General features: G+C 38.4%; 1 protein-coding gene across 9 annotated transcripts in view; it reads right to left on the minus strand.

The window, feature by feature from the left end:
* LOC126267010 (ATP-binding cassette sub-family C member 5-like) overlaps positions 1-25,226 on the minus strand; it is a 531,190-nt gene that overhangs the window by 14,966 nt on the left and 490,998 nt on the right. For all 9 annotated transcript variants that reach the window (XM_049971782.1, XM_049971823.1, XM_049971815.1 and 6 more), the window contains 3 exons: positions 22,394-22,577; positions 10,994-11,186; positions 1,873-2,037 (listed from right to left, as the gene is read on the minus strand). In XM_049971782.1, the coding sequence (XP_049827739.1) occupies positions 1,873-2,037; positions 10,994-11,186; positions 22,394-22,577 (542 nt within the window). The remainder of the gene's footprint in view (positions 1-1,872; positions 2,038-10,993; positions 11,187-22,393; positions 22,578-25,226) is intronic.

Genomic DNA, 25,226 nt, shown 5'->3' on the forward strand with positions numbered 1-25,226 from the left:
CACATTCCTGGGGTCAGATACATCACATGATCACACTGACAGAACCACAGACACATAGACACAGGCAACAGAGCATGCACAATGTCGGCACTAGTACAGTGTATATCCACCTTTCGCAGCAATGCAGGCTGCTATTCTCCCATGGAGACGATCGTAGAGATGCTGGATGTAGTCCTGTGGAACGGCTTGCCATGCCATTTCCACCTGGCGCCTCAGTTGGACCAGCGTTCATGCTGGACGTGCAGACAGCGTGAGACGACGCTTCATCCAGTCCCAAACATGCTCAATGGGGGACAGATCCGGAGATCTTGCTGGCCAGGGTAGTTGACTTACACTTTCTAGAGCACGTTGGGTGGCACGGGATACATGCGGACGTGCATTGTCCTGTTGGAACAGCAAGTTCCCTTGCCGGTCTAGGAATGGTAGGACGACGGCTTCGATGACGGTTTGGATGTACCGTGCACTATTCAGTGTCCCCTCGACGATCACCAGAGGTGTACGGCCAGTGTAGGAGACCGCTCCCCACACCATGATGCCGGCTGTTGGCCCTGTGTGCCTCGGTCATATGCAGTCCTGATTGTGGTGCTCACCTGCACGGCGCCAAACATGCATACAACCATCATTGGCACCAAGGCAGAAGCGACTCTCATCGCTGAAGACGACACGTCTCCATTCGTCCCTCCATTCACGCCTGTCGCGACACCACTGGAGGCGGGCTGCACGATGTTGGGGCGTGAGCGGAAGACGGCCTAACGGTGTGCGGGACCGTAGCCCAGCTTCATGGAGACGGTTGCGAATAGTCCTCGCCGATACCCCAGGAGCAACAGTGTCCCTAATTTGCTGGCAAGTGGCGGTGCGGTCCCCTACGGCACTGTGTAGGATCCTACGGTCTTGGCGTGCATCCGTGCATCGGTGCGGTCCGGTACCAGGTCGACGGGCACGTGCACCTTCCGCCGACCATTGGCGACAACATCGATGTACTGTGGAGACCTCACGCCCCACGTGTTGAGCAATTCGGCGGTACGTCCACCCGGCCTCCCGCATGCCCACTATACGCCCTCGCTCAAAGTCTGTCAACTGCACATACGGTTCACGTCCATGCTGTCGCGGCATGCTACCAGTGTTAAAGACTGCGATGGAGCTCCGTATGCCACGGCAAACTGGCTGACACTGACGGCGGCGGTGCACAAATGCTGCGCAGCTAGCGTCATTCGACGGCCAACACCGCGGTTCCTGGTGTGTCCGCTGTGCCGTGCGTGTGATCATTGCTTGTACAGCCCTCTCGCAGTGTCCGGAGCAAGTATGGTGGGTCTGACACACCGGTGTCAATGTGTTCTTTTTTCCATTTTCAGGAGTGTATGTGGATTTGTAGGTAAATAAAAGTATACAGTTGCATTATTCAAAGAAACTGGTTTTCCCAACATCCACATCCCCCGCTTAGTTTGGATAACTGATGCTCTGTTGAATATCCTGCTGTATATTCGACACTAATTCAATCCTTTTGCCCCATTTTTTCCACCACCTCAGTCAGCAAGCATTACTAAACATCAGTAAACAGTAAAGTAGGCAGCTATTTCTACTAGCAATGTCAAAATATATTCAGGCAAATACAACAATATAACAAAAATCTGTGATTATATGATATATACTCTCCGTAAAGTTAAACATTTCCGTGTACATTTTGATCAAACCTCGTAGAAGCAACATCACATTTAAAAACAACTGATTTATCACTTAACCTGCAAGTATAATATATAATTATATCTACATATAATACTTGAGTTAGTTACAGAACTAAACATGTCATTACAACATTCTCATTAGCACTGAATACTGCAGCCACAATAATGCAAAAACAAATTTTTTACATACCTGCCCTTTATCCATCACGATAATACGGTCACAGTGAATAACAGTGTTCAGCCGATGTGCTATTGTGAGTACTGTGCAGTGCTGGAACTCTGACTCTATTGTACTCTGGACACAAGCTTCTGTTTCAGGATCTACTGCTGCTGTAGCCTCATCCAGAATTAATATCTGTTTTGTAGATAACCAAAAAGAATATTAGTCCTGCATATTTTTAATATAATAAATTGTACTGATGCCCACACATACCAATACATTGCTTGTTGTATTAATTTGTGGACTATTGCATGTGTTAAAATCACAATTAAAAAAAAAACAGAATGGATCACAGAACTACTATCATTCTGAACTACAGGTCTGCCCTTCAGTGAGGGTACAAGAATAAGTCGAGAGTTGTTCAAAAAGTGGTAACAGGAGGGAGAGGGTGCAGATGGGGCAGATCACTTAAGGACATAAGTGTACTAGTGCTCTGCGAGTTGAGAGAGCCAAAACCTCAGCAGTTAATAGTAGCCTATCTGTGAATATGTTTGTTTACAACGACCTCGCCTGTATAATAGACTCTCTCTCAGATTTGCTGTTCAAGTAAAGTTATTGAGTCACTCAGATTATGTGTACTTCTCATCATCTCTGCTTTTTATGTAAGCACCCACCTATTCCTTGGCACCCACCTCTTGCGGGTGCAACGCAGGTGACGAATATATGCTCACGTGTTTCCTGGTTCTACTTCTCACTCTACAGCCACCTGGTGACAACATTTATATTTGTGTTTCTCTATTTTTTGCAGATTTGCCACTGGTTCTGTGCTTCCCAATTCTTGATTCTGTTCTCATTTCAGATGCTGGCCTGCATCTGCCTCTAAATTAACTGTGTGTTCTTGTACCTTCGGAGCCTAACTATTTCGTGTGTTCCCTTATCTTTCTTACTGTTGTGTGTTGATCGTGGATAGCCCTCCACATAGAACCACTACTAACACAGATTTTCAGTTGCAGGTGCAGTAGCTGAATAATTTAATGGAAATTATGACCAGACTGCTCGCTACACAAGCAAACCCTGTACCACCACCTCCACCAATCACAGCACTGCCACAGCCAGCAGTACCTGTTCCCATACCACCATTCTGTGCTTTTGACTCAATGTAGGGGGAGTGGTTCGAGTACCATGCATGGCTCAATGCTTATCTGCAGGCTCATCAAGTTAAAGGTAGGGACAAACAGAACTCTGGATGGTAAGTGTCCTCTGACTCTGGGTTCTGTGTGACTTTTCCAAACTCTACCCCTTTCCATAAACCTCACCAATCTTTTTCCTTCATCCCTCTTCCTTTCCCTTCAATGCTTTGGCAAGTCTCCCCTGACTTGGGGTTCTTGGCAACTTTTCCGAATTATACCCTTTTCCTAAATATCCTCTTCTCTCATCCCCCTTCCTTCCCATTCAACCCTTATACCAGAAGAAGGAGCCACTGGTTCTGAAAGCTTGTAAATTTGAGTACCTTTCATATGTGCGTTCTGTTGCCATACCTTGGTGAGTAGATTTTTTTTCTATCCAATTAAATTACATTAAAGAGGTAGCTGCATGTTACAAATTGTTTTATTTGCAGAGGCAACATAATCGAACTCATAAGCAGTGGGTAGTAGACTTATAACGGCTTAGTGCCACAGCAAATTTCAGTGTGATTGGGGATGTTATTATGGTGATGCCATTATCAGGCATGGCATTACTCAGAATCTGTGAGATCCTCGGATACACAAATAGATTTTCAAGTATTCTGACACTAGTTTGCAACAGGTTTTGGAATTAGTGGAGCAGAGGACTTGTGTGACATTGCAGCAGTCAACTTTGATTCCCCTTGCATTTTTGCAATATATACTAGTAATAAATGGAGTGTCCTTGTAGCTCGCACCAACAGTGTGCACAGTCTCAGTAAGGGCAGAAATGCAAACAGACTCAGTGTGCTAGGTAGCAAACTAGTGGAGTTTCACAGCACAGAAGCACCTGTTGTGATACTAAGTGTTGTTATTGTGGCAAGTACAGTCACAATCAAGCTGTCTGTTTGTAAAAACACAAGTTCAAAATGCACTTTGCATGGTCTCAAATGTCTCAGTCAATGGATGTCAATGCAATTTTGTCCAAGCTCTAGTTTTAAACAGTGCAAAGTAAATGCAAAGGAAAAGAAGTCACACACTTCTATTCAGCATCAGACAAATAAAAATTGTTTGTCACATAACAAATTGCCAATCACAAAGCATGCATGTAGTTGGACACTGGTCCATCAGTGACCTTGCTGAACACAAATACTTACAAATTGTTAGGCAAGCCCCAAACTACATAAGTTGCAGGCATCTCTTTCTGATTATGGTGGACATGACATTCCTGCACTAGGTATTTGCAGCTTACCTGCTACTTCATGTGACACACTGAAAACAGTTTCATTCACAGTTTTGTGTTCACATGCCAATGAAACTATTTTTGACATGGATTTGCTTAATTTTTGGTTTGCAAATTCAAGACAATGTCCTCTCTGACTATAGAGAGAGTAGCTCAAATTTGTGGTGAATTTAGAGACAATTTTCAAGGAGATCTTAAAAGAGATAATAATTTTGAGGCTTACATTGCCATGAAAGACAATGCACAACCACAGTTTTGCTACACATGGATAGTCTCTCATGCTATCCGAATCAGGTGGTACAAGAATTCTTATCCTGGCAAGACAATTGTATGATTTTCCCTGTAGCAGGCAGTCAGTGGGCATCACCTTTAGTGGCAATAATGAAACCTTCAGACAGATTACATTTCTGTGCTATTTCAAGGGAACAGTAAATCCACAAACCATGATTGACTCTTTTCCTTTGCCATGGTCTGAGGAACTCATGGACGAACTTGGTGCAAGTCATTTCTTTTCCAACATTGATTTTCAAGATGCTTATTTGCAGCTTCCTTTGGATGACTAATCAGAAGAAGATTTGGTGATCAACACTCACATAGAGTTATTTTTTGAGACACTCACTTGAATTTTCCAACATTATTTGTTATCGTTGACTGTAACAGTTCCTTATTGTTTATACTATTTGGATGACATGATCATTTTGGGTTGTACTCCCGATGAATGTCTTTCCAATCTCCAGAAATTGTTTCAAGTGGTCCCAAATGATGGTTTAAAGTTTAATAAAGGCAAGTGCTCCTTCTTCCAGGCTAACATTTGATATTTAACACATGTGATTAATAATCAGTGCATCCACCCTTTGCAGACACATTTAATCACCACAGGGGACTTCCCAGCCCCTTAGAATGGCAGTGAAATCCAAGTTTTGTTGGGTAAACTGACTTATTTCATTTGGTTCATTCCAGACATTGCACAGACTGGAGCTCCATCGCATCATCTTTGATGAAAGAATGTTCTGTCTGAGTGGACCAAAGAGTGTCAAGTCACATTTCAGAATCTTAGATGTGCTTTATTGAGTGAATGTTATTTGGTGCATTTTGATCCTGCCAAACTCATTGTGCTTGTGGTTGGCACATCCTCTTATGGAATTAGTGCTGTTCTCTCACACAGAAATGGACCTTACATAGAAACTCCTCAATAAAGTGCAGTGCAGCTACTTGCATATTGGGTACGAAGCTCTTGCTATCATAAACAGGTATCCAAATTCCACCAATAATTATATGACAGAAAATTCTACTTGGTGGCTGAGCACAAACCTTTCAACTTATTGTTCAACCCTTCCAAGCCAATCCCTCCGTGCATGGTGCAAAAGTTTCAGAGGCGGTCTCTACTCCTCTCCAATTACCAATACGAAATTGTGCACAGGCCAATGACTAAGCATTCAACATGGACACTCTTTCTCATCTACCAACTGCCACTGATTTGGTGTTCAACACTTCAGAGGACTCTTGCCTTCACTGTAATTTTCAGAAGAATGAAACACTCGATGCTTTTCCCACTGTCCACCATCAGATTGCTCAGGCATTGGCTGCAGACCCCAGTCTCAATATTCTGTTGCAGTACTTCTGCAACAGTTGGCTGCAGCAATTGAGCAGAGTAGTGATCTGGTGGTATGCCATTATTTTGCTCTTCAGCACCACTTTTCTGTCCAGCAGAATGTTATCCTATTACACATGGTCAATGATCAATCTTGTGCAGTAGTGCCACATTTGCTTCAGAAGGAAATTCTTTGCCTTCTCCATCAAAGACATTGGGGCACTGTATGCACTAGGCACCCCTCCCGACATCATTGTACACGGGCTGGCACGGACATGCAAATCAAACAATTCACTTCTCACTGTTGACAATATGTCTATCACTAGACTGCCCCACCACAGAAATTTTTTGATTTACCTAAGCCCAGCACCCATTGCCAGCACCTGATTATTGATTTTGCATGTCCCTAGTGGAACTGTCATTGGCTTTTGTAGTAGATGCATTTAGCAAGCTTCTGTTTGTGGTGCCCATGGAATCCACCATGACAGCTAGTACTATAAAGACTCTGACATCAATTTTTTATATTTTAGGTCTACCGGAAGTTTTAGTTTTGGGAAATGGACCCCAATGAACTTTGGCAAAATTTCAACAGTTCTGTGTCAACAGTGGTATCAAGGATGTAATGGCAGTACCGACCCACCCTCAATCTAATGGTGAAGCACAACATTTTATCCAAACATTAAAGTACCACGTGAACAAGTTATGTATTTCACATATGTGGAACCAGGCATTAATGACCTTCCTCTCATCATACAGTTCCCAGCCACACAACAGCAAGTCACCAGCGGAGCTCTCACATGGATGCTGACATCGAATGATGCTTCAGCTGCTGCATCCTCTGCAATGATCGATCCTCCTTCCCCAGAACTCTAAATTTAAGGTTAATGATGTTTTTTTTCTGAATTTTTGGCAGATGCAGCTGCTGGGAACAAGGCCTTATCAAGAAAGTGTTGGGATGCTCTTTTATGTCTTACAGGTCCCACTGGGCTACAGAAGCATCATGAGAATAAGCTTCGCTTGTGTGACTGTGTGATCCTACTGCACATTTTCCCTTTCCAGGTTTGGTGCCAAGGAGGATGCCGCAGGCTTGTTGCGTTCCCCTCCCTTCAGTCCTCCACTGCTGATACCGGACAGGGAGCCAATAATGAATGTGCTGCTATTACTGTCACCATCATCAAGGCTCCAGCCATGAGAGGTGGCTCAACTTCACCCTGCCACCTTCTGGTTGGCCTCCACAGAACCTCCAGGTGCTGCCGTGCCTTCACTGATAGAAGGAAATGTTCCATCCCTGGGCATAGGGCCACACTGTGTGGAAGATTTTTCAGCCACTGTTTCTGGCCCCAGTGGATGTCAGGGTGCGGACATGAGCTGGCATCAGCTGCAGTTTTGGTTCCTGACTGGTCAGTGGCAACTGTGCCCAAATCATACCCATTGTTGTTTTCACCAGGACCAATATACAACAGTGGCAAAAAGGTTTTTCTTTCCTTTTCTTTTTTTTTTTTTTTAATTTGCGGTTAGAGGGGGAAGGGAGAGGAATGTGACGCCATACAGTATCAACACCCCTTCAGGCAGAATGCATCCTGAGGTTTGCAGTAAACTATGCGACAGCTGTACCAATCTGTGGCTGTACCAATCTGTGGACATCTTGAAGCCACAGCTATGGCCACATGCACAGGTAGTGCCACCACTATGCTGGAATAAGAAGATGCCACAGTGAGGCCAGCCCTGTCTGATAGTGGTCTATGAACAGAATCAGCTGGAGCCTCGGCAGTTTATAGCACCCTATCTGTGAATGTGTATGTTTACAATGACATTGCCTATAAAGCTGATTCTCTCTTGGACTTGCTGTTCAACTTCAGTAAAGTAGCTATTTTACTCAGATTATGTGTACTTCTAATCATTTCTATTTTTTTGTCCAAGCACTCACCTATTCCTTGGCAGCCACCTATGGCAGATCCAGTACTTTTATTGCATGCCACACAAACACCTACCAACAGAAGTATGATTGTGTGGAGTACTAAATGAAATGTGTGACTGGGTTGAAGCTTTCTTGAAGGATGCACTTTGTACTGGATGAAGAGCCAGTGACAGATCTAGTATAAGGACTTCAGTTGTGCCCAAGGGAAGGGATGTTGGAACTTTTGCTGTACAGCTGTATATTAACGACATAGCAGACAACATTTATAACAACCCTATACTTTCTGTAAATGACTGATTTATCTTGTATTAAGTACTGCCAGAAAAAAGCTGCATAATTATTTTATCAGATGATGATGAAAACCAAAGCGATGAAAAGATTGGTAACTCACTTTAAATGTTCAGAAATGTAAAACTGTGTATTTCACAAAACGAAAAATGTAGTATTCTATTGCCACAATATCAATTAATCAAAATTGGAACTACTCAACTCATACAAATACCTGAGTGTAACACTCTGTATGGATATCAAGTGGGATCACACATGCTTTGTTGTAGATAAAGCATGTGTCAGACTTTGATTCATTTGAAGGCTAATGGTAAAATACTGTCACTCTATGAAGGAGACCACTTACAAAATCACACTTGTAACTTATCCTAAAATATTGTTCAAGTGTGTGGGACTCATACCAGACAGGACAAACAGGTGATATTTAATGTATACTTAGGAGAGCAGTACAAATGGTCCCACATTTGTCTGACTCCTGGGAGAGAATAAAAAAAATGCTGAAAAACCTGAAGTGGCTGTTTCTTGGATACAGATGCTAATTATTCTGTGAAAACATACTTACAAAATTTCAAGAACCAGTGTTAAGTGAGGGATCTACGAATATACTAGACATGCCCTATGTGTCACTCCTACAGAACTACAAAGACAAGATCAGGCTATTTACAATGTGCGCAAAAGCACTTAAACAGTAACTGGTCCCATTTTGATCATGTGAATGGAACATGAAGAAGCCTTCATATGAAATCTTGCAAGTAACATAATATTACACTTCATGTTTTGGAATAAATATGGATATCTTTCGAAGACTTTTAAAAACTCAGACTGAACACTTCCAAAATAATATTTTGAAAAATTTAAAATTTTAGAGCATCTTGTGTGCAGCAGTTGTGCTGGAATGGAATTTCAACTTGAGGGTTTTTCCCTCTTGAAGAAAAATATTTAATAACTTTTTTAAATTTTGTTATTTGTTGCTGGATGCATGTTTGGAATTTTATTAAAGGGTTACAATGCATATAACATTTTATTTTCTAATTATTTCTGGTTTCAGTTAGTGGGAATTAAATGAACTACTTAATAATAAATAACAAATTAAACAAAATTCAATAGTAAACATAAAAACTGCTGCAGGAAGAATAACTGCCAATAGAGCAGATGGATACACTTAAATTGAAAACTGTCCCATCCGCAGCTCGTGGTCCAGTGGCTAGCATTGCTGCCGCTGAATCATGGGCTGCTGGGTTCGATTCCTGGCCAGGTTGGGGATTTTCTCTGCCTAGAAACTGAGTGCCTGTGTTGTCCTCTTCATTTCATCACCATCATCATCATCATCATCATCATCATCATCATCATCATCATCATCACCATCATCGTCCATGAAAGTGACTAGATTGGACTGTGTAAAAAATTGTACTGTGTAAAAATTGGGACTTTGTATGGGCACTGAAGACCACGCAGTTGAGTGCCCCACAAACCAAACATCAACATCATTGAAAACTTCCTTCTAAGCTTTCAGAACAATATGTTCCTAGATGTAATAGGTAAAGACAGCAGATAGCAAAAAAGACATTCAAGGTCACTTGGCATATAGGACTTAAACTTTATAACAAATTTCCCAATGATAAAAGCAAATACTGAGGTCAAAACCCTTGGAGAACCTTTGAAGTCATATTTACAGCACCACTCCTTTTAAACCATCAAAGAATATTTAAATGTAAGTATTACAATTGAGCTACCAGAGATAGAGATCGACTGTGCATGAGGTGTGTGGTGTGTGGTGTGTGGTGTGTGTGTGTGTGTGTGTGTGTGTGTGTTTTCTTTACTGAGGAAGGCCCGGTTGAAAACCCAATGTGTAACATTGCCTGTCTGCAATTCAACATGTCATCCCTAATGCAGTTAAATATATGTAGTGTATCACAGAAATATTTAAATGAAGAAAGTGTATTATTTATAATTTAATATGTATGCATAATAATAACTTCCATGTGACTGATATCTTAAGTATAAGCTGCTTTTGTAGACTACAGGAGCAACAAAAATACAATACAATTTTTTAGGAAGGAGGTTGGAATAAAAGTGTGGAGGGCTCAACAGGTAACCCCCATGGCCCGTGCCCCTGTCTCCTCTCATCTTCCCATCTAATAGTTTTCAATTAATTTTCCTTTTCACATATGGTACTTGAATTGACTGCTTTAAGGAAAATGCATATAACTACCCTTTTTTTAAATTTATTTCCGATGCGCAATAAGTATATCCGGATTGCAATAGCAATTGAAGCAAAAAGCTTAAGCAATCTTTTCGTCTATGTTAAAGAGGTGTTCCCAGCACAATGCAATCATTTAACTATGCAAGTCACTCTACTTTTAAATAACAGTTTATTAAAGTGAACACATTCAGCACAATTGAAAGCAAGTTAAATATTTTAATGATACCTGGAAGGGTAAGCCAAATATGGTTTTGTGAAAATGAGGGCCAATAAACAAAAGAAGGGGAGAAACAAAAATATAAGATGAATTTTATGTAGGGAATCAGAACCAAAATAAGTTGGAGAGACGATGTCAATGAGCTCAGTTTCAAATCTCATGTGACTGGAGATGCAAGTGAAAAAAACTTAAAACAAATAGTCAGAGAGTAAGCAGCATCTGTCTAACATTTCAACATTGCTGATAAGTAAAGAGGTTAGCAGTAACAAATTGCATCCTACGAATTTGTTATTTTTGTCAGTGTCCCAGTATAAGCTTTGTGCATCACACACATTTTTCACTCCAGTGCTCAACTCTCTTATATATATGATTCTTATTTTGATGTTCACCATGAATAATAGTATCTAAGCTACAGTTGTTTAAGGTCAAATTTCATGACTAATGATGTAATAATTCAAATTCAGCTCATTATTTTTCTAGTTTAATCCAATTTGCATAATTTAACAATGGAAAAATGTGACAACATACCTTACAATTCCGCAGCAGTGCTCTAGCAAGACACAGTAATTGTTTCTCACCAGTAGACAGACTGTCCCCTTCCTGTGAGACCGTAGCATCCAACTGTCCCTTCATTGAAAGAACTTTGTCTCGTAATTTTGTTCTTTCCAATGCAAGCCAGATCTCTGCATCTGTATATTGACAATTTAAATCTAGGTTTGACCTGCAAATTTTAATATGAGGTGATTATTATTGCTACATGGACTTTTTATAGTTTAAATGTGATGATGCTGTTTGCGACAAATAATGTTAAGGAAATTAGGATTCCTGTGTTTTAAAAAAAAAAAAAAAAAAAAAAAAAAAAAAAAAAAAAAAAAAAAACTAGCTGATGTTTATGTGTTATGAAAAAATGCAAAGTAGTTCATTACATAATGATGAATAGAATTAAACATGAAATTCCTTTAGTCGTGGCAAAAACTATGCTGCTGTTATTATTCGTAAAAACACAGGTTTAATTGCTGACAAATTACCATGATATATGGAAGTTTACAAACATAATTTACAATAAAAACATTATTCTGTATCCTGGATTTTAAGGATGTAGCAATGTTTGCAAGTATTTTATAAAGTGTTTTAAATGGTATAAAACATGAAGGATCTTATTTCTAGGATGGAAAATTTCCAAAACTTAGAAAACTAGCACATCCCCTGAGTCAGAAGTGCTAGGAGATTTTCCATACGACCACTGTAAGGACAAAAGGCATGGATCCCAACCTGAGACTGTGGATGGATGTCTTACTTGATAACCTGAATAACCAACTAATAATAAGTTAGTAACACCATTTGTTTCCTGCTGATTGTTGCAGTTTATTAATTATTGAAGGGATTATTCCTTGTGTTTACCAATATTGTAGCATGGTACAAAATTCACAAAGCGAAACACTATTTCCTTCCAATACTTTTTTTTCACAACGACATATAGTTGTTCATTTTTAGCCAATAAGGCTTTGCCTTACTAGCAGGTAGAGCAGCTTCATAAAATTTAGCAAAGACGTTTATTGAAACAAACAACCATTATTAAAAACTGCACGAATTATAATTTACTTTTCAGTTATTGTTTTCATTTTTATTCATCCCCACATAACTCTCTCCCAGTGTGTATGTCACTCATTGATATTCGAGACTGTGGCAGGGAAGCTGACTGTTTGTATCATGTAAGGAGACATACAGGGTATATCAAAAAGAATCATCCAATTTGGCACATCTATATTTCTGAAACTAATAAACATATAGTGAATTTTGTTTTTTGATGAACAGGAAACTCAAAACATTTTTTTCATACCTCACCATAGGTGTTCAATACACCTCTCTTGAGATACACAGCACATGTCAATGTGGAATTCAAATTGTTCCCACACTGCAGTGAGCATGCCTTGAGTTACAGCTTCCACAGCTACTGTTATGTGACGTTTCAGTTCATTCGCTGTTATTGGTAATGGAGGCACATAAACAGAGTCTTTTATAAACCCCCAACAAAAAAGTTATTGGATACAGTCATGTCTGGTGACATTGGAGGCCAGTAATGTAAGGCTGAATCATTTGGTCCAGTGTGACTGATCCATCATTCAGTAATCCTTTGATTTAAAAATTCCTGCATATCCAGATGCCAGTGTGGCAGTGCCTCTTCCTGCTTGTAAATGAAGTCATTTGAATCAGTCTCCAACTGTGCGAAAGAAAGTTCTCAAGCATATTGTGATATGTGCTTCCTGTAAAATTGTTGTCGGCAAAGAAAAATGAACCATACACCTTATCTCAAATAACATAATAGTTACAATTTTTTACATTTGATGATTCGTTCTGATGTACCATGCAAAACTCGAGAGTTTGCTCTTTCCAACAGAACGTTGTTCATGCATGTATTTCAGATAACATAATAGTTATGATTTTTTTAAAAAATCAGATGAGTCTCCTTCGTATCCCCTGTATTTTGGAATTTAGTATGTGAATAGAAGACTGTAATCTTAAACACATATGGTCCTCTCACATAGTGATAGATCATAGTACAATCTTAAAACACACCCTAATCTGACTGTCCTCCCAACATCCTCCTACCACTGTGGCGATGAACCAGAGTAGCAGTCTGACAGAAGGCATCTGCAAACTGGTTACCGTGTTTCTGTAGAAAGATTACTGATTTTGTTGACTAACACCTCCAACCAATTACTTATGGCCTAACTTCCCATTACAAGAACACAAATCACTTCCTTCACCATCTTTCAAACATTTCCAACTCATGACAACCTGGTTCCTTGTTTGTTGCTATTGACACTACCTCTGGACCCATGAGTGGAAGATCATTCTGGAAACCATCCCCCAGGTTGTGGATAAGTCATATCTTGGCAATACCTTTTCTTCCAGGTGGGCTACTCTTGCAAGATTCACGGGAGAGCTGCTGTGAAGTTTGGATGGTAGGAGATGAGGTACTGGTGGATGTAAAGCTGTGAGGACAGTTCACGAGTCATGCTTGGTTGTCTCAGTTGGCAGAGCACTTGCCTGCGAAAGGCAAAGGTCCCAAGTTCAAGTCTTGGTCTGTTACACAGTTTTAATCTGCCAGGAAGATTCACTACGTCCATATTCACTAAGACACATCATGCCCATGACCTTGCTGGTACTGAGCACTATTTCTCCCAATGTTCTGCCAACTCCAAACATACTACCTCATTCCTAGCACACCAAACTAATTATATTCTAAGTTGTCATCACATGGGATGAGGCAGCTAACACTGACGTAGAGAGGAAATTATACCTCATGAGACACAGCACCTGTGTCACATGGAACATCCCAGTTATGCAATTTGTCACTATAGCGCTCTCCAGTGTCATCTGTTGGCCGCTGGCTGTATCTGGCTTGCAAGCCACAGAGTTTGTTTATAATAATGGACACACAAAAAATTCCTACGTTACCTCTACTAAAATGTTTCTTCCCTTTTCCATGTGCTATTTGTATTGTTCTGTCTGTTGTACTCGTATACAAAAATAAAAACTTCAGTATTCATGAACATGTTGCAAGACAAGAAGAAATGTTCCATGTCCAACCAGTAAGGACATAAGCTTATAAAAATTTACAAGATTGGACAAACTTACTCCTGAAAGAGAATGCACTTATATTTACATAACATCAAATGTTATAGAAAATATTTATATAAATTTGATAAGAAAATCCCATAACCTTTTATAAAATATGAAGGTAAGAATATAGAAAATAAAACAAAAATAAAAATAAATAAATAAATGAAATGGATAAAGCACAGAGTGACCCTGCTACACATAGTTTTGTGTCTCAGTATTATACCTTGTATTTTATGTTCTGATCTTCTGAAGGCTTTAATCAGTGATATGTTATTAACTGGCATGCAATTACAACAACTCCTACCAAGAACAATGCATTTTTGATGACTCTTCAATGTGCTGTTGCCTTAAAATAGTGTACTTTCATAACAAACAAGTTATAACATGATGAGAACTAAATTTGAAAATTTTTTAACCGCTGATAATGACATTTCCTGGCATTTAGTACAAGAAACTGTACCAATAATGATGCATTTTTGAGCAAGAGCATCAATGTGCTGGCATGTAGAAACAGCATACCTTCATATGGAGTCAGTTATAATATAAAATCCACCGAATATAGGCTTCAACTGAAAAATAATAAGGACAATATGGCATCTCACAAGTTCTGCTTATGATGTAGAGAGCATTCTTGCCTGTTATTGTTTCAACCTTCAGTAGCATGTTGCGAAAACAACACTGAATTTATTTTGTGTTTCACATGAGAAAATGGCTCATTGATCTGGAATAAAAGGAAGCAATGGTACAAAACTAATACAGCTACACATCAACTCATTGAGTGAGAGGATGGCATTTCACATAACTGATTATCTAATGGTAGATACACAAACTAATCTGTAAATGGCCATTAGTCCTGCAGGGAAGTCTCATATATCAACCTGTTTATAAGCCACCTAGAAGAAATCTTCCTAGTTATCCAAGATGCTTAACCTCACTTCTCCTTTGGGTTTATTGATGACATCATTATGGTCTAAAACCAGATATAAGGCATTCTATGCTCATTTCACCAAGCCTCAACACCTTCTCTGCTACCTATTTCCTCCGAACCTCCTCAGACCAACATGACACCTTTCTTGACACTGACGTCCATCCCTTGATGTCTCCATGAAAATCTAGGTTTATATCAAGGCCACAAACCATCAATACCTCCATTATGACAGTTGGCATCCCTTCCACACTACTCCCATAAATCATGGCAACATGTGGACAGCACATCTACAGTGGCAATCAGTCTCTTGCATGTTATGGTCTACAAGCAGGCTGGTACATGATGGAGCCCATGCTCATACTGCAGGTCAGTTCTAAACTTACAGACAAACAATATCCTTAAAAGTTCACCCACAAACAGATCTCCTGTGTCATATACACACAGGCATCTAATTGCCCCACTGCTCACAAGAAATCTGTTGCAAAGGGACACATCCCCCCCCCCCCCCCCCAATTTCCAAATATAGCCCTGTGCTGGAACAACTTAAAAATGTGCTTTGCTACGACTTTGAATACTTTTCGACATGCCCTGAAGTGAAGAACATCCTTCCCATTATCCTTCCCACTTTCCCCTAACTGGTATTGCACTGCCCATCTAATCTATGAAATAACCTTTTCCATCCTTACACAACACACGCAGTCCCAACTCATTGCCACATGGATTACATCTGTGTGAACGATACAGGTGTGAGACCTGTGCTATGCACCCTCCAAGTGCATCCTTTTATTCCTGATCTGTCTCAGCCATATCATACCCCATCAGAAGCAGGGCTACCTGTGAAAGTAGTTATATCATATAATATCTTTACCGTAACTTAAATACAGTCTTGTATGTGGCAATGATCATCAAGCAAATGTCCACCTGAATTATTGGCCACTGTCAAAATATGGCCCAGAGCATTGTTGACCACTCAGGAGCAGAACATGCTGCTGGGCATTACATGTTCATCACAGTCCATGCTAGCTGGATCTCCTCACACCCATGTGCCCTCCCCTTCCTCCTCCCTCAAGTACATATACAAGCTTCTCTTGAATTAAATAGAAAGAAACTTCCACATGGGAAAAATATATTAAAAACAAAGATTCCAAGACTTACCAAGCGGGAAAGCGCCGGCAGACAGGCACATGAACAAAACACACAAACACACACACAGAATTACTAACTTTCGCAACCGATGGTTGCTTCTTCAGGAAGGAGAGGGAAAGACGAAAGGATGTGGGTTTTAAGGGAGAGGGTAAGGAGTCATTCCAATCCCGGGAGCGGAAAGACTTCCCTTAGGGGAAAAAAAGGACAGGTGTACACTCGCCACACATACACACACACACACACACACACACACACACACACACACATATCCATCCACACATACACAGACACAAGAAGACACATTTAAAGGCAAAAAGTCCCCACGTGTTGAGCAATTCCACCCGGCCTTCCGCATGCCCACTATACGCCCTCGCTCAAAGTCCGTCAACTGCACATACGGTTCACGTCCACGCTGTTGCGGCATTCTACCAGTGTTAAAGACTGCGATGGAGCTCCGTATGCCATGGCAAACTGGCTGACACTGATGGCGGCGGTGCACAAATGCTGTGCAGCTAGCGTCATTCTACGGCCAACACCGCGGTTCCTGGTGTGTCCGCTGTGCCGTGCGTGTGATCATTGCTTGTACAGCCCTCTCGCAGTGTCCGGAGCAAGTATGGTGGGTCTAACACACCGGTGTCAATGTGTTCTTTTTTCCATTTCCAGGAGTGTATATTGGTAGTTAGTATCCCTAGTTCCGTAAACAGGCTCCTGCAGGATGTTCACACCACATATAACTCTTACTGCACGTTTTTGTGCCTGGGAAACTTTAGCTTGGCTTGATGAATTAACCCAAAAAGTAATCCCATATGACATTTGGAATGAAAGTAGGCATAATATGCCAGCTTTTTCATTTTTATATCCCCTATGTCGGACACAATTCACATTGCAAATAGAGATTTGTTAAGATGCTTCAGCCTCCAGGCCTGACGTCGATATTTTGGTAGTCCCACTTTTAATAGTAAACCAGGGATGTCACTGCAGTAAACAAGTGCATCATCTTTTAGATTAGATTAGATTTACTTTCATTCCAATTGATCCATAGTGAGGAGGTCCTCCAGGATGTGGAACATGTCAGAAAAACAACAACACATGACAAACATTTGCAACTAAAACAAATAAGCTAATGTACCACTCCACAGGTCCCAAGTGGAACGATCGTCATTTTTTTAATGAACACCATATGAAAGAATCAGATTACAAACACTACTGAACTGAATTTAAAATAAAAAAGTATTTTTTTATTTATAAGGTAATAAACGTGTAATAGAACTACTATAATACTTATTTACAATGAACACATTACTGCACTGAAATGATGTGGAAGTTAGATTGTACTTACACACACACACACACACACACACACACACACACACACACACACACACACACACACATATATATATATATATATATATATATATATATATATATATATCAGTTGGTTTTACTGAGAAATTCATCAATGAAGAAGACAGAGTTGGCCACCAATAAATCCTTTAGGCTTCTCTTAAACTGAATTTCATTGGTTGTTAAGCTTTCTATGGCTGCTGGCAAGTTATTGAAAATGTGTGTTTCTGAATAATGCACACCTTTTTGTACAAGACTACATGACTTTAAATCCTTGTGAAGATTATTCTTCTTTCTAGTATTGATTCCATGAATTGAGCTGTTGGTTTGAAAAAGTGATATATTTTTAATGACAAATTTCATTAAGGAATAAATATTTTGGGAAGCAGTAGTTAGTATCCCTAGTTCCCTAAACAGGCTTCTGCAGGATGTTCTTGAGTTCACACCACATATAACTCTTACTGCACGTTTTTGTGCCCGCAGAACTTTAGCTTGGCTTGATGAATTACCCCAAAAAATAATCCCATATGACATTATGGAATGAAAGTAAGCATAGTATGCCAGCTTTTTCATTTTTATATCCCCTATATCTGAAAAAATTAGCACTGCAAACAGAGATTTGTTAAGACGCTTCAGCAGTTCTTTGGTGTGCTCCACCCAGTTGAATTAGTTATCAAGCTGTAATCCCAAGAATTTAACACCGTCCACTTCTTCTATCTGCTTGTCATCATATGTTAAGCATATATTCGTGGGACACCCCTCACAAGTTCTGAACTGCATGTAGTCTGTTTTTTCAAAGTTTCGTGACAAAGAATTGGCTAGGAACCAGTGTTTAATGTCCACAAATATTTTATTAGCTGATCTTTCTAAGACTACACTTGATTTGCTATTTATTGCAACGTTTGTATCATTGGCAAACAAAACGAACTTGGCATCTGGTAATGTTATTGATGAAAGGTCATTGATGTACACAAGAAAAAGTAAGGGCCCCAAAATGGAACCTTGTGGGACCCCACATGTAATTAATTTCCAGTTGGATGATGCCTGATAGTTTGATACATGTCTCTTTCCTAATAACACCCTTTGTTTCCTGCCAGAGATATAAGATTTGAACCATTTTGTAGCATTTCCTGTTACACTATAATATTCTAATTTACTTAAAAGGATATTGTGATTTACACAGTCAAATGCCTTTGACAGATCACAAAATATACTAGTTGCCTGCAATTTATTGTCTAATGAATTAAACACATTTTCACTGTAATTGTAGACAGCCTTCTCAATATCAGAACCCTTTAGAAATACAAACTGTGACTTTCACAGTATGATATTTGAGATAAGATGGTTATAAAGCCGACTGTACATTACTTTTTCTAAAAATTTTGAGAATGCTGGTAACAGTGAAATTGGATGGAAATTTGATGCTATTTCTTTATCTCCCTTAAAAAGTGGCTTAACTTCAGCATATTTCAACCATTCAGGAAATATTCCACTGATAAACGACTGGTTACACAAATAGCTTAATATGTTACTTAGCTCAGAATCACTTTCTTTAATTAACTTTGCAGATATTTCATCATACCCACTAGATGTTTTTGATTTTAAAGATTTTATGATGGAGATTATTTCTGCTGGGGTAGTGAGGGTCAAATTCATATTATGGAAGTTACTTGAAATGTCTGGTCTGAAGTATTCCATAGCAGCATATACCGAACCTGACAACCATATCTTTTCAGTAATAGTTATAAAATGTTTGTTAAAAAGTTCTGCAACACTATACACATCTGTCACCAATGTATCATTTACTCTTAATGCTATTTGTTCCTCTTCATGCCTGGTTCTACCAGTCTCCTACTTCACTATATCCCATATTGTCTTATTTTGTTATCTGTTATTACTATCTTTTCCTTGTAATATATTTGCTTTGATGTCCGTATTACAGTCTTTAATATTTTGCAGTATTTCTTGTAATGTGCTATAGCATCAACATTGGAAGTGTTTCGGATTGACAGATACAGTTTTCTTTTTGTTTTACAAGATAAGTGGGAATATAAAAGACACTTCTGCACAGAAAAAGTAAATACTTTTATTTGGATGTTAGCAAACAAAACCTGGGGAAATGTATTTTCAAAAACAACAACAACCGATGACTTATACAATGCTTTTCTACTATTTTCATGTCCCTATTTGAGACTTGTTTTCCAAAACAGTTAACAAAATAAGTGTTGTGCCAAAGAACAACAGCCAGTAGATATTACCTGCTCTCAGAGTATCTAGCCAAACTCTAAAATATACCGGTCAAATAAAAAAAGACAACAAAGATAAACACTTCGCAGGCTTTGTTAAGATGTATAAGAGCATTTACAGGAAACTGATTAAAAAAGTTTAAACAATGCACAATGACAAAGTAATTTTAAGGTCAGCAAACACATCATAAGCAATATAGAATGTAGTAAAAAACAGAAATAAAATAATAATGTTTAAAGTCAATATGATATTGTTTTAGAAGATGATCATGGTGTGTTACTCAGAAATCTTACCCTTGCAAATTATATAAATGACTACTTCATAAACACTGCTGTCAACCTGAGTAAAAATTGCCATAGGAAGAGTGGAACCTCTGTTCCAAGAGAACAAAGTGTCAATTCAATATTGCTATTCCCCACAAATAAATCAGAAGTTCTAAGATTAATAAAAACAATGAAGAATAAAATGTCTTCAGGGATTGACAAAGTATCTGCTTCAGTCATAATAACATGTGCTCATGTCATATCAGAACCGCTCTCACACTTCATAAATATATCATTATCTGAAGGACTGTTTCCTCAAAGATTAAACATTTCAAAAATAAAACCACTGAATAAAAAGGGCAATATATATGAAGTGAGAAATTATAGACTAGCAGCTTTGTTATCTGTACTTTCAAAAGTAATAAGACAGTAATGCAACATAGAATAACAAATTTCCTTGAAAAAGTCAATCTCTTGTCTGTAAACCAGCAAGGTTTTCACAAAGGATATAGTATAGAATCAGCTATTTTTCATTTTTCATTTCATTGAAAATATTGTAATAGGACTAGACAGACACAACTGTACAATAGGAATAAATTTGGACTTGATACTGTCCAACATTATATTTTGCTAGACAAGTTAGAAGCTATTGGTATATGAGGAGCTGTGAAAAAATGCTTTCAGTCTTATCTCCATAACAGAAGACAGGTAGCAGAAATTACCTCAGCCAGCATTAAAATTCAAAGTATTGCTTACAGATTTGATTTTAATTTGTACCAATTGGGATACCACAGGAAAGTGTTCTAGAGCCTCTCTTATTTTTAATTTATTTAATGATATCAAAATGCCAATCAGTGCTACTCATATAACCCTGTTTGCTGATGATACAAATGTTGTGACTAATGTAAACCAAGTACTGCCAACATCTGCAACTAGAGTTTGGAAATATTTAGAAAATTTGTTTGAAATGAGCAAGTTAACTTCAAATATTTCAAAAACTAATTACATCCATTACAGAAAAACAAAGTCACAAAATGTCCTGGACCTCAGAATACAAAGGAAAGATGTTAAGAGAGTAGCTATCACAAAATTTTAATATATCCACAAAGATGAAAATTAGGTTGGAAAGCCCACATCCACTATCTCACTAGCAAGTTAAGTTCTGCTTGCGTTGCAGTACTTGTAATTAGTAACGTGTCTAGTGAACAGTGTAGCAGAAGTGCCTACTTTGCTTACATGCACAGTGCTATTACTCATGGCCTCAGTTTCTGGAGTCATAATACAATAAATCTAAAAACAATCTTCACACTACAAAAATGAGCTGTTAGAGTATTTATAAACAGTTTGAGAGTAACCCTCCAAGCAGCTATTTCAAAAGCTAAATAATCTAACTTTACTGTGACACTACTACAAAAAAGTGAAAGTGAAGTGAAAATTTCACAACCATCACAGATCTACATTCATACAATACAAGAATGTGTAATGATATCCGTGTAAAAAGAGTAAACAAGGATATTACACAGAAACAAACATTCAAGTATAAAATTGTATAAAAAAATCCAGTTCATATAAAAGAAATGAAAAAATTGTCTTACTGACCAGCTGCAATTCAGTGTAAGGGAGAACCTTCAACAACACAGTATCAAGTAATTATATTCATGTACTATGTTGATACTATATGCCACAGTCAGTGTCAATAGTGTTTTCAGTCAAATGTTTCTATTATCTGAATTAGTATTTTGGACGGAAGAGTCACAACCACTATGTGTTTTTATTTTAATCTTAACAATAATGCATGAAAAATATCTTTTATGCGATTAATCAAAGTTGTATATACTGTTTAAATAAAAGTTTGTATAGGGTACTATGCACCTTTGTACTTTTAGAATACTGTTCATCCTTGTGTGCATGTATGTGTATGTGCACATGAATTTTACTACTACGATTGACTGGATGCCAGGATCAGCACCTTCATTGTCGCCTGTGGAGGCTACATCACATACTAATATTGGTGTTTTGGGATGGGTCAATACTTGGTACCTTATAACTGCTTGTGCTATTATTTGTAAATGTAACCATTTCATGTACTCCTTGTGCACTGTTGCAACAACAAACCTTAAGTGAAACAGAAACCTCTAAAAAGATGACTATTTTTTTTCTGGCAATGTAGAATCAAATTTGTACATACTGTAGTGCTTGTGTCATAAAACCGATGAGCTCCTTGGTTAGAAAAGACAATAAAGAATAATAATGCTAAGTGATCAATGAGAAATATGCATAAGACTGAAAACATAAACGAGTAAAAAGTAATGTCTGATTCTGATGGATTTTGAACACAATTACTAACTGTAAAATGTATGAAGGTTTCACCTTATTGTTCCTGAAAACAGTACAGGATCTTGTGGAATAACTGACAAGCGACTCCTTAGATGTTGTAGCTTGACATCTGCTATGTTAACACCATCAACTGTAATTTTCCCAGAAGACAGCTCGGCCATTCTATAGATAGCTGCTACAAGAGAACTTTTACCAGATCCAGTCCGGCCAACAATACCTATTAACAAAACAGTTACATGAATCACTTTGAATATTGTCTGCAACTTCTGTCACTGATGATGTTAGTGTAATTTTAACAATAAATTCTGAATAGTTATGCATGTACAAACTGTCTACTAAGTTGAAGATGGTAAGCAGGAGATCCCAGGTTTGAGTCTCGGTAGGGGCACACATTTTCAACTGTCCCCATTGATATTTATCAATGCCTGTAAGCACCAAAAGGTGTGGATTTCATTGTAATTTCATTGTCCACTAGTTATTGCACTAGAGAAAGGTGACTGTCCTGTTCCAACAATTCATTACAAAATTGTATGAAAATTATGCAGTTATATTTACTTATTTTGTAGTTGTAACATGTAATTCCATACACAGAGATTACAGCTTTGGGATGTGTGAGATGATAAAGTTCATGGGTCATATTTGGAACTTGTGGATGTTTGTGTACATTAGTTCTAATGGAACATTTACCTTCCTTATGCAGATAGTATTTTAAACAAATGTAATTTTAAGTTTATAAGTGTGTACTGGAGGGCAGCAAAAAAGAGTCCTTCATTATCTCAAGGATCCTATGAACTATGGCATTATGTTTAACAAAGGAGATTTTAAAATTCTGTATGTACTGTAACTGGACTCAAATTTTGTAGAGATTTAACTACTGTGTTGTTTCAATAGAGGAGTGTTTTCCACTGGGGAAAAATAAAATTTCACGTGTGAGCAAGAAATTGGTGAATGTTACAACCTCAACTACTGAAGATGAGTATGTAGCTTTAAATTCTGCAAGCAAAGAGGCACTGTATTTGAGGCAGCTGACAGAAGAATTTTTAAATCATAGGCAGCAATCATAGGCATTTTTCATGACAACCAGTGTTCTATTAGACTGTCACAAAATCCTGTGCTTTGTACTAGACTGAAACATGTTTGTGCTAAAGGACATTTTATTAGACAATGTGTAAAAAGAAGTGAGATTGTTGTTCTGTAGTTGCAATCATAGGAAATATCTGCTGCTGAATTAACTAAACCACTTGCTATGGAACAAAACATATATCTTATTAATAAGTTGAAACTGTTGCCAGGTTAAGTGGTAGTGTTGTTACAATGGTAATCTGGCTCCTTGTTTAATTTTCATCAATGCCTTTTATGATGTGTGGACTATCTTTGTGTTGTTATTCCTTTTGCCTGTGTATACAATGTAATGCAGTTTCTGTGAATACAAGTATGATGAACAATGTAATTTTCATTTATGTTTACCATTATAAACACCATAATGTTCTAACCACACTCTGCTAACATCTTATGGACCAAGGATGGTAAATCCGTGCAGTGAACTATGTATGTCATGTTGGTAGGAATATAAATAACTGAACAAGCTTATTAATTTTGTGTCCACTTATTATAGTTTGTCTTTCATGAAATTCATCATTGTCTAAACTCTTGTTTTTTTGGAAGAAATCTGTAAATTCAGGTCTCCTAAAATGTCTTCAAATGGAAGTTAGATGAAAACCACTATTCCAGAGGTACACAAACTAAGAAGCAAGAATGATTACAACACATAGAAATTTAGGATGAAACTTATACTAATGCATGAAAAATTATGGAACTATATCGTGGGTGCAAGTATAGTTAGAAATGCAGAGAAGGATAAGATGTGTGGATACTTATTCTTTAGCATGTGGCTAAATCTCTGTATGCAGTATTCCAATCAACATTGTCAAAAGCTTTCTCTAAGTCTACAAATGCTAGAAATGTAGATTTGCCTTTCCTTAATCTATTTTCTAAGATAAGTCATAGGGTCGGTATTGCCTCACGTGTTCCAACATTTCTATGGAATCCAAACTGATCTTCTCCGAGGTCGGCTTCTATCAGTTTTCCCATTCGTCTGTAAAGAATACGGGTTAGTATTTTGCAGCTGTGACTTATTAAACTGATAGTTCAGTAATTTTCATTTCTGTCAACACCTGCTTTCTTTGGGATTGAAATTATTATATTCTTCTTGAAGTCTGAGGGTATTTCGCCTGTCTCACACGTCTTGCTCACCAGATGGTAGAGTTTTGTCAGGACTGGCTCTCCCGAGGCTGTCAGTAGTTCTAATGGAATGTCGTCTACTCCAGGGGCCTTGTTTCGATTCAGGTCTTTCAGTGCTCTGCCAAACTCTTCATGCAGTATCATATCTCCCATTTCATCTTCATCTACATCCACTTCCATTTCCATAATATTGTCCTCAAGTACATCGTACTTGTATACACCCTCTATATTCTCCTTCCACCTTTCTGCTTTCCTTTCTTTGCTTAGAATTGGATTTCCATCAAAGCTCTTGATATTCATGCAAGTGGTTCTCCTTTCTCCAAACGTCTCTCTAATTTTCCTGTAGGCAGTATCTATCTTACCCCTAGTGAGGTAAGCCTCTACAACCTTACATTTGTCAATCTCATTCTTGTGACATTTGTATTCCTTTTTGCCTGCTTCATTTACTGAATTTTTATATTTTCTAGTTTCATCAATTAAATTCAATATTTCTTCTGTTACCCAAGGGTTTCTATTAGCCCTCCTCTTTTTACGTACTTCATCCTCTGCTACCTTCACTGTTTCATCTCTCAGAGCTACCCATTCTTCTCTCTACTGTATTTCTTTCCCCCATTCTTGTCAATTG

The sequence above is a fragment of the Schistocerca gregaria genome, chromosome 1 (assembly GCF_023897955.1).
Source record: "Schistocerca gregaria isolate iqSchGreg1 chromosome 1, iqSchGreg1.2, whole genome shotgun sequence".
NCBI classification, from domain to species: Eukaryota; Metazoa; Arthropoda; class Insecta; order Orthoptera; family Acrididae; genus Schistocerca; species Schistocerca gregaria.